Raw genomic sequence first — 14,537 nt, 5'->3', positions numbered from 1 at the left:
GGCCTGACGCCACCTGCACCTGAGCTGGGGACCTCCTGCAAGCCCACCTGCCGCTGCTGCCATTGCCCTTGCCCTGGTGCTGCCTGCAAGCCCCAACATCCCTCCTCACCTGGATTTCTCCCAGCAAGGTGGAGGATGACAGAGCTGGGTCTGCAGGCAGGTGCACCCATCACAGCCCGCTCAGTCTCCCCGTGCTGTGGCCTCCACAGCCCCTTCATGCTTCTCTGCCTCTTCTTCCTTGGCACTATAGACACACACGCATGTGCCCCATCCCTGTGCACACCTATAAGTGCTTTCATCCCCTCCAGCAATCTTGCAGAGATGAAACATCCCCGTACCCCCGCCACAAACAACTCAGGTACAGAGCCGAGTTGCTCTGCGCACACCAGGAGAGCCAAAGTGGCAGGGGCTGGCTATGGACCTATGATGGAAATTTGCTGGCAATAGTGGGAAGAGAGGTGAGAAACAACACGCAGCTGGGCACAAAATAAAAGCATCAATTGTTTGGGTTGGATTGTGGGGAAAAAATTGACCATTTTTGTGTGTAGCATGTTACATAAATACACGCATTTTATGTAAATGCATGCAGAACAGATGCCAACAGGCTCAGACTATCATAGGAAAGAAGATGTGAGACAGCTGAGAAGTGATGATTTCAAGCAGCCAAGGGGCTGCCCTAAGTTACATGGGAAAGGGACTTCCCCCCGATGCCCTGGGATGAATTTAAACCCCACCCTGCTGCTTCTCCCCAGCTCATGTCACTGGGCACACTGCAACAGGGGAGCTGCATTTCTACAAATGCGTCTCCTTTCAGGAAGGCAAGTGCTTTGTCTATTTAGCTAAAACCCAGCATGTACTCCCTCTACCCTTCCAAAAGTCTGCTCTGCTGTATGCCAGGGCAGCTCCAGTCCTTGCACCTGCTCCTTTTCTCTGCCACAGACACTCTCCTGGTCCCCAGACTTGCCCAGCCTGGTATCCCTATGTGCTGGAGTCACTCCAAAGCTCACTGCAATCACTGCAACCCACTCCCCTGGCTTCAGCACTTTCCCAGGGAGGTGTCAATGCCGAGAAGTGAGTCTCAAGTGAAATCTGTCCCTAATGCTCTCTGAGGCAGTGCCTATTTATAACATACAAAAGCAAAGCATAGATACTTTTTTTTTAACAACAAAAAACCTCTCTGGTTTTGTTTTCATGTTTCCTAGTTAATGGCTACATTTTGCAGCTCCTTGAAATGTAAGTGCTACGGACCACTCAGCCTAGGTGTATTTTATCATCCTTTTTATGCCCGAGACAGTTTTTTTGAGCACTTAATCTCAGCACCTGGATCTTCCACTCGCCCATCTCACCAGGCAAGGTCTTTAGCCCCGGGGCTTCAGCTACCAGCTTCTGCTGCAGATCACACCTATTGATTTCACTTGAGTCACACTATTAACCGGGAGATAATGGCAGGAGGATGTGGGCTGTCTGTGGCACACAATGCTATTTATGGTGCATCTCAGAAATGGGTCACCCATCTAGGAAATCCTCCTTACATGGATGAAAAACAGGGTGAAAAATATCAATCAAGAGTTGCTGGCCACCCACATAAATGTATGTAGAACATATGCATATGTCAAGACGGTCGGGCTATCATTATCCTGTGCAATTCCAGTGGTGTCAACCAGAATTGCTCCTGGCTGCAGCTGAACGCCAGATCAAACACACCATGGCTATGGTGGGATACAACCAGGTGAGAACTAGATTCATGTCTACTAGGCATAAAAATGATTTGCCATGCGCTTTTCTTGTGTTATTTTCATGAGAAGAGGCTTGATTATTTGAAATTTGAACTCTCCACATGGCAATGCAAACCTGGCACAGCAGGGCTTGCCCTCCACACCTATGGAGCTTTAAATCTCCTTCCACTTTGACAAACTCTCCCCCTTCTCTGCGTAAATCCCAATCTCTCATTGTTTTCTGGTTTGGCCCCTCACTTTTAACATAGAAAGGGTCACTTACGATCATCACTGAAGTCATCCACTAGTATGATTTCATGGACGAGGTGCACTGGGGTGCGGTTCAGCACGCTAAAGAATGAAGAGAGAAAATGCATGACAATGCTTGACCAACTCAACAACCCAGCAAACAGGGTGGAAAAGCCTAGGAACTGGTCCCTGCCAAAGCACAGAACACCAGGCTTGGATTTCTAGAAAAGATATACTAGATATGTGCCAGAAACCACCACCCCCAACTCCCGGTAACCTACACTGCCCAGCCATCAGCTGCCTGTAGCCTGATCTAAGAGCCAAGCACCTGGTATTCCTAGGAAATAGCTGAGATTCACCCTTTACCACCTTTGTGAGCAAAAGCAGAGCACCACGTAAAGCCAGGAGAACCGGGCTTTTCGGCAACGTGCACATAGCACCAAGTTTCCTAATGCGGCTTACAGCAAAGCTGCTGTCACCCCACCATTGCCCCTGGGGCTAATGATATGGTGTCCACCAACAGCAGGGCCAACACAGAGAAAATTACCCAGCTCAAACCCATCTTTACAGAGCTCACAGCTGCAGCAGGACAACTCCTGTTTTTATCTGTGAGCTGACTGTGTTTCAGAGACTGCCGAGAGGATAAGAGCAGGGTTGGAGCCCGCCTATTTAATGAAAGAGAGAGGCTGGAGGATGTGGTTCACAGCTCCCTTCAGGTGGACAGACACTGTGAAACATGGCTGAAAGCTACAATCTTCCCTTAATTATGCCACTGAGGGGTCTTTTTATTATTCTTCTTATTATTAAAAAGTCTAGACCTGTTTTTCCCCTTTTCGCATGGCACAGAGGGTGGCAGAATTACACATGTGTAAAATCCTGCACAGGCAAAGGGTCAAGCCTGTCTTCTTGAAGCAGAAACCCAAGGGTATCCCAAAAATCTCCTAAGTGCGCTTTGATAATGCCAGTTGGGTTGTACAGGCTTGTCCAGCAATTTAAACTTCTTTGCCTTCATCCTGAGCATGTATTTTTTCTTCCAACAATATTTAAAGGGTCCCCAAATTTCACACCTGAGTCTGCCTTCTGGTCAGGGTTGGAGAAAACCTTCAAACCTCCCCCTGGCATAAGAGGGCAGGCACCCTGCAGGCTAATGACCTTCAAGCCCCTAATACCTCCAGATCCTTATCAACAGGTTTCCCCCCACCTCTCCCAACCCAGGAGCCTTTGAAAACCACATCCCTGCCCCAGACCCCAGGAAAGAGGCTCTGAAGGGCAAGATCCCGGGGGGACAGAGGTGGCAGGGAGCTATCAGCCCAGCTGGCAGAACCCAGAGGGGTCTCACAGCCTCACCCTCAGATATCTGAGCACGTTCAGCCAAAGGACTGCATTTCTCTGATGAAACCTTCTTGATGAAAAACCGCAAGCCCCCCCCACCCAGGAGGGCTGGGAGCGTCTGTGCCCATTGCCAGGGACCTGCTGGTGTGCCCCCACTCTGCCAGGTGCTGAAGTTACAACCCTCTAGAGGAAGAAAGAGTGGGGCTGGATTTTTTTGGAAGGAGAACAAGATATCCTAAGGCAGATGCTTGAAATGGATCCTCCCTCCATGGTTTGGTTTGTTTTCAGCAGAAATCCTGAGAAAATGGGGGTTGATCTCAGACCAGAGTGGGTAAGGCTGGCACCTCCCTTGCAGAACTCCTTAAAAATCACTTCCAAGAACTCCTTTCCCTGGAAACACAATTCCAGCCTCCTCCAGTTTGCAGATCTTGGCAAAAGCCATGATTTTCCCCCCACTTCAGATGTTTTGCATATTAAGGCTGAGGTGGGGAGAAGAAAAAAGCCTAACAGCCAGGAGCTGCTGTGGCCACCCCAGCAGTGCCAAGGCTTGCACCTAGCAGGGTCAGACAAGATTGCCTCGCCAACGCCCACAGTCTGCACAAAGTAGTAGAAAAAGTGGCTGAACACCCCTCCTCCTGCTGGGGCGCACAGAGCAATTTAGATGTGCTGTTCCCACCTGTCAAGTGTTTTTTAATTATTATTATTAATAGGTTTGTTATTTTTAAAAAATCCCCATATGCGAGAGCTGAGTTCAGCAAATTACCGCAGCTGAGCGTCGGTACGGAGAGACAGGAGAGCAATATCATGCTCAGTGGAATATTTAACAAGCGCTGATTGCCTGGAAACCTAACTTGGTGAAACCTGCAGGAAAGAAGCAGACTTGTAAAAGAGCCAACAAAATAAATAAATAACCTGCTGACAGCAGGAGAGGGGGAGGCAGCAGCCAACGCGAATATACAAAGCCTACCTCCCCCCAGTCTCCCCTACAGATTTGTCTGCCCAAAGCGCAATGTAGGGCTTAACCCTACAGGAGGGTGGTCACAAAGGGGATGATAATGATTTTGCTGTTACCAGCAAGAATAACTTGATGGAAGCTGCTGCACTGCGCTGTAGATTCAGCCCTGGGCTATAACTGGTACTCAGTGCCTTGGAGACGTTCCCCCCAGGGCACTTCTGATGGAAGAAAATCCAGCATGGACCATTTTCAAGGCACTGGGCTGGGGAGATGTGCAACCCAGTCTCAGATCAGCTGCAGACTCCTGCTGTTCCCAGGTCAAGCTGTTTGCTGCCAACCACGTGCCTCAGCTTGCTGCCCCATAAATTGGGGCTGGTGTCCCCTGAATGCCCAGAACTGCCATCCATGGGATGCAGACGGTTGACCAGAGCAAGGATGGAAAAGTACCATGCAGATGAATGAGGGAGGGACCTCTCCAAGGCTTGCCCCAACTCCACAGCCCATCATCCTTCCATGGGATTGATGGCAAATGCCACTGTGGCTGACGCAGCATCCCTGAGCTCTGCAAACAGCCTCACCCAACATCACCACAGCCCTTTCCCACCACCTCCCTTGCACCACTTGCCCACAGCATGACACTTTCCCAAATCCCGAGTAAAAAAAGCCCCGGTGAGAATAATCCAAAAGCTGGGCCTACCATAGTTCCAAGGGACGTGATGTCCACTGATTTCAGTGGGCTTTGAGCTCATCATTGCCCTTGCAGATCTGTGCACAGACGCCTGCAAGCACCAAAATTGCTGCTAATCTGAGGGCCACTTGATGCAGGCACAGAGATCCACAGCAAAGGCTGCAACGCCGCAAACACAGCCCACTGCCCAGCGCAGTGAGGGCAAGCGCGCCGGCTTCTCAGCAAAGACAAATTCATGTCTCCAGCACATTTTTCTGCCTATGCTCTATTAATCACACGATAACGCACCCATGCTGCTGGAAATACAGGGGATTATAAACACCCCTCCTGCAGCACTATTCAGGGAGGATGGGAAACAGAAGCACCAAATACAGCACATTTTCAGCGTTACGGGTTTGGTTTTGGTTTGGGCTTTTTTTTCAGATAGACTATAAAAGCATTTTTAAAAATTCAAAGACAGCCTTTCTATTACTTGTGCCTTTGCTCGGCTTTGATTTTTTATGCTTTCTTTTCCTTCTTTATGTGTGTGGTGTGCATCGCGTTTTTTTTCTTTTATATAGGTTAAAGCAAAAGACGATATTGTAGTGCTTTGAAGTCCCCCCGTTATTTATAGAATTTTTTCCTTGAAATCAAACATAGGTAGATATACTGCAGTGACGGACATATTTTAACAAATCAAAACAGCTTTTAAGTTCTGTTGAGCCAGAGATCACGCTTTCTCCCTTAAATTGCCAAAAAACCTGTTAACATTTAAATGAAAGCTCATGCCTCTAGTCCATAAAGTGCTTACATCTATTCAGCCCCATAGGACCAGATTCATTGCTGAATTATCTTGAAAAGTTAATGCTGAATTTTTCTGTGTTTCAATGGATTTGGAAGATGTTATGCAGACATAACAATGGAGAATTTCACCTTAAATTTTTATCATAAGGTCCTTCTTTCATACTCCTCAACAATCTGTTGGGATTCTTTTCCGCCTACCCAGAGGTAAGCACTGGTTTCAACAATTTCATCTCCAAATATAATAGTTACCAATGGAAAAGTCACCCTGATGTGTAAGACAAGGGAAATGTTTGCAGGAAGGAGTTCAGATCTTCTGACCAAAGGCTGGTATGTTTTTGGTCATCACCCAGAATATCAGTCGCTTTAGAGAGGTGACTGTAGACATTGATCCTCAGGAAGCCATGAACCCAATAATTCTCTCCACAGCAACAAATGACTTCTTGGGGAAAACAAAACAAACAAATAAAAACAAAAACAAAAACCTTTAGGAGTATAATAAAGTGTCAGAAGGGCCACGGGTCACAATTATTGAAATCAGACCAAGAGTGTGAGGAGAAAATGCCCACCAAAATGAACTGCTTCAATAACCCAAAAAAGGCTAATTATGCGGGAAGAGACACATCGCACCAAGAATAACCATAATGAGCTTTGATTACACTGAGGCTTTTGCATTTTATTCTTTCAAATACCCACCAAGCTCTTTGAAATTCAAGAGTTCTCTTATGTTAACATCAAAAGGTAAAAGCGCATGGAGGGCTGCGTACTTAGTCACTGCGAGAGATGATTAGCAAATTAAGAAAAAAAAAAAAAAACAGACCAGGTTTTAAGCAAAAAGAAGAAAAAAAAAAGGAGAAATAAAAAATAGTTGGCACAAAGTGCTAATTATACAGTTTCTTCACAACACCTGGCTTAGCTTTGCTTCTTTAATCAGGCTCATTTCAGTTATGGCACAGAGTCTATATGGTGCTGTTACTGCCTAAAGAAGCAGGCTTCTGGCTTTGTCATTTCGCTGCTTCAGATGTGTCTGGATGCAGACAAGGCAGTGGGAAAGGTGTGAGGTGCTGGCTGTCCAGGACATCTCTTACTTACAAGCACTGGAAAATGAAAAGCATTATATTCTCCCCACTAATTAGTAATCTAAATATTTAATGTGATGTTCACAGCACTTACATCAGGACTTTTGCCAAAGGATGTGTTTTGATTTGTCAGTGAGAGGTAAATAACTAAGTCTCCTTGTTCTGCTTCTGAGCTTCCCAGCTGCAAGTTTGAAGTATAAATAAATGAAGACCACTCAGCAGAGTAAACGGAACCATCTCACCCTCTGCCCAGCAGGCTGCTGGCACAGCAGCCTCCTGTTTTCCTCTCCTGCCCAGCCTGTGCCAGCACCAACCAGACATCAAGCTCCCAAAATTGCTTTGCTGGAGGAAGTCACGGTGTGGTAATCTCCAGTGGTCCAGGAGCAGAGCATCACCCCAGGCTGCCCGCAGTCCTGCCTCCAGGGCTGGAACAGCTCTGCTGTGAGGACAGGCTGAGAGAGTTGGGGCTGTTCAGCCTGGAGAAGAGAAGGCTCTGGAGAGACCTTGTTGCAGCCTTCTGGTACTTAAAAGAGGCCTGTAAGAAAAATGGTGGCAGACCTTTTAGCAGGGCCTGTTGTGATAGGACAAGGGGTGATGGTTTGAAACTAAAGGAGGGGAGATTCAGGCTAGACATGAGGAAGGCATTTTTTACAACAAGAGTAGTGAAACAGTGGCCCAGGTTGCCCAGAGAGGTGGTAGATGCCCCATCCCAGGAGACATTCAAGGCCAGGCTGGACGGGGCTCTGAGCAACCTGATCTGGGTGAAGATGTCCCTGCTCATTGTAGGGGAGTTAGATTAGGTGACCTTTGAAGGTCCCTTCCAACACAAACCAATCTATGATTCTCTCCCCGACATTTCCAGGGATGTTCCCAGGGACAGGGCACACACAGCCATGCTCACTGCAGACCTCTGCAGGGGATGCCACCCCCCATTGAGCACTGAACACATGGCTGCCCATCCATCAGTGGCTGCATCTCAGCATGTGAGCCTGCGGATGCCTGCAGAGGAGGGATGGGATGGGATGGGATGGGATGGGATGGGATGGGATGGGATGGGATGGGATGGGATGGGATGGAAAGAGGGTGATGTTCTCCTAAGCAACACATGGGGTTACACAATGGGAAGGCACTATTACCCATCGCTGTTGAGAGCCCCAGTACCCAGCCTGGCCCCAGGTGACAAGGAGCACATGTCCTTGCCCAGCCATGCTGCTCCTTCCCCTCCAGTAACTGCTGTGGCCTTGAGGAAATCTTTATGCTCTCTCTCTGGAGGAGCTGGGCAGCTAGAGCTGGGCAATGAGCTGGATTCCCTTCCTAAATCCAAGCTGGCACAGGATGGAAAGAGAGGAAAGAAGAAATTGCCTCTGTATTGCTTATTTTGCTTATTGTCTCCCTTGCCCTCACCTTCCCTCCTTGGGTTTAGTCACACGGTCCTATCCCCATACTGTTGGAAACTCTCATCACCTTTAATGCACTAAACCTTGGAGCTACTTTGCTATTCACCATCTCCTCCTTGCTGGCCTCTTCTCCCCTTTTCTATTTCCCTTTCTCATGTCATCCAGCCCCAACTGCCTGGACATTTGTGCATATGCACAAGCATAGTTACATACTCATTTATAAACGCTGACTACATAATTTCCAGACATTTTGGCATTCGATTAATTTAGCCTTCTTTTTTTTCCCTCTTTCTTCTAGCTGGTAAACAGCCAGAGAAAAGATCATGAAACTTTTAAATTAATTCATTATTCAACACAGTCCACTAGTTTTTCTCAATAGCTCCAATGACACAAAGTGTTCATAAATGAACTGTCACAAACACTCACAACGTGACTTGCGTAATGGGTGCTCCAGAGGCCACATGTTGGTGCCTCTGCTTCATGGGTGAGAGAACTCACATCCTCACCAAGAGCCGAACGCTAAACACTGAGCCTGTGATCCATCTCAGCCTCAGCACTTGGTGGCCATTAAAGCTCTCAAGGGCCTAGAAAAAGCATAGGAATAGCAAAATCTCTGATGCTCATTGTGTACGTGTTCCCTTCTGCAAAAGCTGATTTCTTCCCCTGCTAGAGGTGCCTTCAGCAGCTTTTCCCTCAGTCACCCCTCCGCATTTACATGAGGCCCTGTAAGAAGTGCTTTCTTTGAGGGGACAGTGCCCCATCGCTCTGTGGCTTTGGACAAGCCAAGCAATGCCCCTTTGCCCTGTTCCCTGCCCCTGCCACAGGGGTTAACTGAGAACATTCATTTTGCAATGGGGCCAAAAAACCCAGCTTGCTGGAACTCAGGAAACCAGGTTTGTAACCCCAAATCTTCCACCAGCCATGGACAAATCACGTCTCTGTTCCTCAGTATGTCCATCAGTCACATGAGTTATACCAAGGGCACACCATGGAGATGTACTGGGGAGAACTGGGTAGAAGAGTTGCTAAATTTACTCGCCACTGTGCTCAAAGCACTTGGGGACACTTGGCCACAAACTGCTCCAAAAGGCACAAAGCAGTATCAGGAGAACAGACCTTGTTGTGACTGGCCATGGAAAATGATCCATGTTGTTACAGCCACCGTGGGATGGAGTTATTTGGAAGATCTAATTAAACTAAGCATTTGCCAAGTAAGGGGAAAAAAAAACAGAGCAGTCAGAAGGCACAGCAAATTAACCTACAGAGGCTGAAGAGGCAGATGAGCTCTCAGCTGGGTTCAGAAACAGGCAGGGAGAGGGCAACATGTGCACAATCACGGCTGGAAAGGAGCAGGGCAGTAGTCATGCCACCAGCACAACTTGCCACCAAGGGCTGGTACCCCTAGTGCCAGCTGGATCACAGCAAGCCTCTAAGTGCTGCATCCAGGAGGAAAAGTACCAAAACCTTCCAAACAATGGGGACCAGGAAAAGGAGCATCAGTTCAGGAGAGCTCAGGATCTCAGCCCAGGGAGAGGCAGGAGAGATGGGGATCGAGGCTGTCGTCTCATTCCGCAGTGCCCAGGCTGGCCTATGCAGTGTGGCTCAGCAGGATGCTCCGCAGGGCTCTGGCACAGCTTAGAGATCATCCTCTGGGAAAAGAGAGCTGTGACGGGACCCCAGCACTGGGGAAAACTTCCCCACAGACCAGCTGGAATCCCCAGGAGCGGTGTGCATTGCTGTGGTGGCAACCATGAACAACTGGGTAAGGAAGACAGTAAAGCAAACTAATCAAGTCAAAGAAAACAAGCAGAACAAGGAAGAAAGTATTTGTATAGCTGGAAACCAGAAACTTCAAAGGGCAATACCCTAGAGGAAGAAGGAAAAATTCAAACTACCTGTATTTCTAACCATGCCATCATTGCAATGAGTAGTTCTCTAATGAAGACAGATAAGGGGGATCCAGGAACAATAGATGTATCATGGGTTTAACTTCTCTTCATGTGGCAACATCACTCATGATCATACCTGCCAGGACAGTCAGGTGGTAAGTTATGGGGAGAAATGAGATTAAAGTCCATTCCTGCACTTTACATATTACAAGCCTCCTGTATTGCAGGGGCTAGAGGACTACACTTGGCTTTGCCTTGCTGTCTCGGTTACAATGGTTTTTGGAGGATAGTAAACCTATGCAAGGCACTGTAAATATAAAAGAGAAGGTCCAGGGTCAAGGAGCTGGTGCACAGCACCAAGTGTCAGTGCTATGACACCCAAAATCCACATATTCTAGAGAGAAAAAGCAGTGATAGATTATTAAGTGTGAAGCGAAGGAGATGGGATTGGGCATGAAACCATAAAGCAAAGCAGGAATTCAATTTCAGGACTGTCAAACTCACTTGTGACACGGGGTGCATTCACCTGAGGAAGGATGCTGCTTGCAGAAAAGAGCCCAGCAAGGACGTGATGGCGAAGAGGAAACAGCTGAAGTCTCCCCTCAGCCAGCAACCCCAGTATGACCAGTACCGAGGATGACAAGGGGTCTCTGGGGATGCCAGGGTTTAGCTGGCAAGTCTTGCAGCAGGGAACAAATGTTCACTACATGGTCATGAGGCACACCTGCAAAACTCTTATTACTGGCACAGGGCAGAGCACACCCAAGCTTCCTATGGAGGAAACCACCAGCCAAGACCTGGAGATAGACCCCTCAAACATGTGATGGACACACCTCACTAAATCTTCCCACAAGAGAACTTGCAGATTCAAGGCACACGGTGGGATTAAATGCTTACTTCAAAAACCTGTGGTGAAAATGAAGCTTTTAGTCTATCCACTACAGCAGAACACAGCCAAGAACAAATCGACAAATGAAGGAATGGCCACATGCCCAGAGCGCTCCGCCATGCAACCAGAGGAGTACAGACACCGTCCTTGAAATTCTAGTCTGCATGTGCACCATGAGGGCTTCTCAATTAGCAAGCCTGGCTGGCACTCGATGGGTCACTGGAGAAGCTCAAACGGCAGGACTGGAGCAGCGATCTGCAGCATCATAGCTGTTCCCAGAGGACTGGGACAAAATACAGCTGAGCACCGATACCCCGCTGGTTATAAAACCTCTTCTCCCAGACTCTGTCTAATCTTCTGCCACTCCCCCAAGGGCACCCTGTGCTAAACCCTGCAAAGGGAGCACAGCCACTTACTTTCCTCAGCATCCCACTATAAAACCTACTTCTCAGAGATCAGCTTTCACCGCTAATTTCTCCTGGTCTCATTTGAGACCACAGCTGGCAAGTCCAGTCCCGTTGCTGCAGTGAGTGCAGATTCTGTCTTTATTACCAAAAACCTCCAGCTCACTCACCCTTTTTTAGGAGTGTTTTAAAATAAGGTTATTTCCAGCAAAGCAGAGCTCTTACCTCCGTATCGTCCTTAGCAGGGTCGACCTGGCCTCATTGTGGAAGGTGATGATGACGCTGGTTGGCGGGAGGTCCTGGCGATAGTGCAAAGTTGTACACCTGGGGAGGGAGAAGGAGGAAAAGGACACTCAGGCTCTGGAATTCAAAGTAGGGGCTCACATCATTAAAGCAGGCAGCACAGTCCATCAGTAGATGGTCCTCTAGCCACCATTAAAAAAAAAAAAAAGAAAAAAAGAGTCTTTTCTGTATGAATCCTTTCTGGAGTCCAGAAACTTCCAAGTAACTCAGTGAGGATTACAGCAGTAAAACAAGCATAACTGTCACTAATAGGGAGGGATGGGAAAGGGGGAAACCCAACTTGCAGCCCTTTTCTCTAATCATTGCTTCCCAGCTAGCCCACCCTCCTGGTGCCACCAGCCTCCCCTACCAACAGGTAGTGGGAAGACAAGGGCCCTCCCTTTTAATACCAGTTAGGGAAACACCACCTTCAGCAAAGATGCTCCGCACTGGCATTAGCATGATGGGATCAGAAATGGATCCTTCACAACAACGGTGAGGAACAGGTGCAAGTCTTAAGCTGCCTTGGTGGCCTTGTGAGCTTCATGGGGCCTTCGGTGTCACCCCAGAAGTACTGAGTTATGTCAATAAGGTTTTTTTCTTTCTTAAATTGAGGCAGGAGCCCGAGCACTCTTGTGCCCACTCAGCTGATGGCCTTGGCAGAGGTAAGAGCATCGTTGCAGCTCCACCTCCGAGACACCTCACTCCCTCCTCACAAGGCAGCAATTTCCAACTGCCAGCTGCAAGGTAAGCCAGGTCCTGTTTCTAAATTGATTGTTTCCTTATTCATTCTGCCTTAATGGCATAACCTGATTACAGGGAAGATTGGGATTTAACACCTTCCAGGCCAGCCAGCAGAAAGTGAAAACCCACAACTGCAACCACAGCCCCTGCCACCTCCTTCCCAGGAGGAAACGTCATAGACTCTGTAATTACTTTGACCTTTAGCTGATGAAATTTATGGCTTTTATAGACCAACGCCAACATATTCGTAGCTCAGGAAACCCGGATACACCTCTTATATCTGTGCTGCTCTTTCCAGGTCCCTGTCAGCCCCTGTGATGGCCTTAAGATAATGCACCAGTGGCAGGAGGGCACCAGGTCCCCAACCTGAGGAGCTCCGCATCACAGCCATCGTGCCTCTTCCCATCCACATGCCACTCGCCTGCTCTTGTGTCCCTGCCCAAGTGGTGCCACTATCACCTTCAGACAAAGCAGGAAAAACAACTGAACAACCACTCTTCCGACAAACCATTGGTTTGCTGCCCCAAAGCTCTAGACCATGGTATCTGCGAGGTCAAGTAAAAACTGATGGAAAAAATAAGGTGGGGACTGGGAGGAGACAGCAAGTAACAGTACCCAAATATTGCTGTTTTATACTATCAGCACTGCATGTTGGACCTCTGAAATACCAAAATGCTTGAGATATTCTTTTTAATGAGGTTTTTCACCTTTTCATTTTGAAATTGCATTTCTGATTATTTACAAAGTGACCTAAAAGAGAAGAAAAAAGAATTCACAACAGGTGAAATAATTCCAATGAGAAGAAAAAAAATGACATCTTGAGTGGGACAAAATATTTGTAAGCTCACAGTAAATCGATTGCTGCCTTCTCTCGTCAAACCTTTAACAAACCCTGCCTCAACTTGACCAAAACAAATTTCTCATTACTACCCTGTTCTTTCAGCATAGTCATCAACCCCAGAAATTCATCATTCAACCCATTCTAATTCTAGGTCCATCCTCAAAGGGTGACAAAGTTGCAGGGCCACTAAGCATGCAGAAGAAAATTCAGTGACATTGCCCTATGCAACAACACCCTCATTTATCAAAGTTGCATCTCAGGCATACTAAAAGCAGAGGGTTTCTGAATGACTAAACAGCACCAGGTCATGCCCTGAGCTGCTTGTCTGGGTCACTGTGGCCCCTTGTGTCATCCAGTAACCAACTTCAGCTGAGCTTTCCCAACCTGATACGGTGAGGAACAAGCTGCTGTTGCTGCTCGGTTTTGCCTGGTTTGCCACACTCAGGCTCAGCTCTCGCTTACTTTGTGCAGCTGCCAGGGCAGACTCCAATGATTGCTCTCCCTGTGCTATTTATACACCATTATCTCCTAACCATTCCCAGATGCATGCCCTTCCACCCCCACTTCCAGCACAGCATCAGCAGAGGTTGTATGGAGCAAACATGGAAAGCTATTTCTGGAAAAGAATGAAAGAGGGTAGAAAATACAGTCATCAATACTTTACTTATGTCATTATGACAGCAAAGGAGCTAATAAATAAATCTGCTGTGGATGCGTGCAGTATCACCCACCAGTGGGAGTGCTGGGTGTGCTGCACACTGGCTGAGCTGCTCCTCGTGCGTGACAACTTGTGTTTAAAACTCCAGACGTCTATGCACTGGATCAGACTAACTAGAGAACATGCACGTGGGAAGCACTGAAATGTCATATACGAGCAGCTCCAGAGCTTGATTGGGATCTACGACTTGCCCTTGACTTCTGTCTCAGGAGGCTCCTTGCATCCCAAAATTGGGACCGATGGCTGCGCCATGGAGCGGGCAGGGACCTGGCATCACCCCCAGCCTCACTTCACCTCTGTGACCAGCACTGCACTGTGGGTAGGACTCATCTCCCAAAAAAACAGCGCAAAAAGGGTTTGGATGGGCTGGTGCATCTGCCAGGGCTCCTCTGGGTTCACTATGAGGCCCTGATTCTGCCCTTGCCCAGGATTTTATCCCCAGGACCCTTTTTCAGAAGCCCTCCCAAACTTTCCTCCAGTAGATCCCTTTTTGTCTTTTATTCCCTTCCTCCCCCAGAGTAACTGCAGCCAAACACCCTGGCTCCCCAGAAGGCAGATTTCAGTTTAAGTTTTTG

At 47.9% G+C, this 14,537-nt stretch overlaps 1 protein-coding gene across 1 annotated transcript in view; it reads right to left on the bottom strand.

Moving 5' to 3' along the window:
* Positions 1 to 14,537, bottom strand: part of GALNT14 (polypeptide N-acetylgalactosaminyltransferase 14) — a gene marked incomplete at both ends in the record, with an annotated part of 104,089 nt that overhangs the window by 30,218 nt on the left and 59,334 nt on the right. Inside the window, 2 exons of the mRNA XM_080342901.1 lie at positions 1,999 to 2,066; positions 11,603 to 11,701. Coding sequence (XP_080199027.1) covers positions 1,999 to 2,066; positions 11,603 to 11,701 — 167 coding nt within the window. The remainder of the gene's footprint in view (positions 1 to 1,998; positions 2,067 to 11,602; positions 11,702 to 14,537) is intronic.

The sequence above is a fragment of the Nesoenas mayeri genome (assembly GCF_963082525.1).
Source record: "Nesoenas mayeri genome assembly, chromosome: 3".
NCBI lineage: Eukaryota > Metazoa > Chordata > Aves > Columbiformes > Columbidae > Nesoenas > Nesoenas mayeri.
This window is presented reverse-complemented; position numbering and strand designations above follow the sequence as displayed.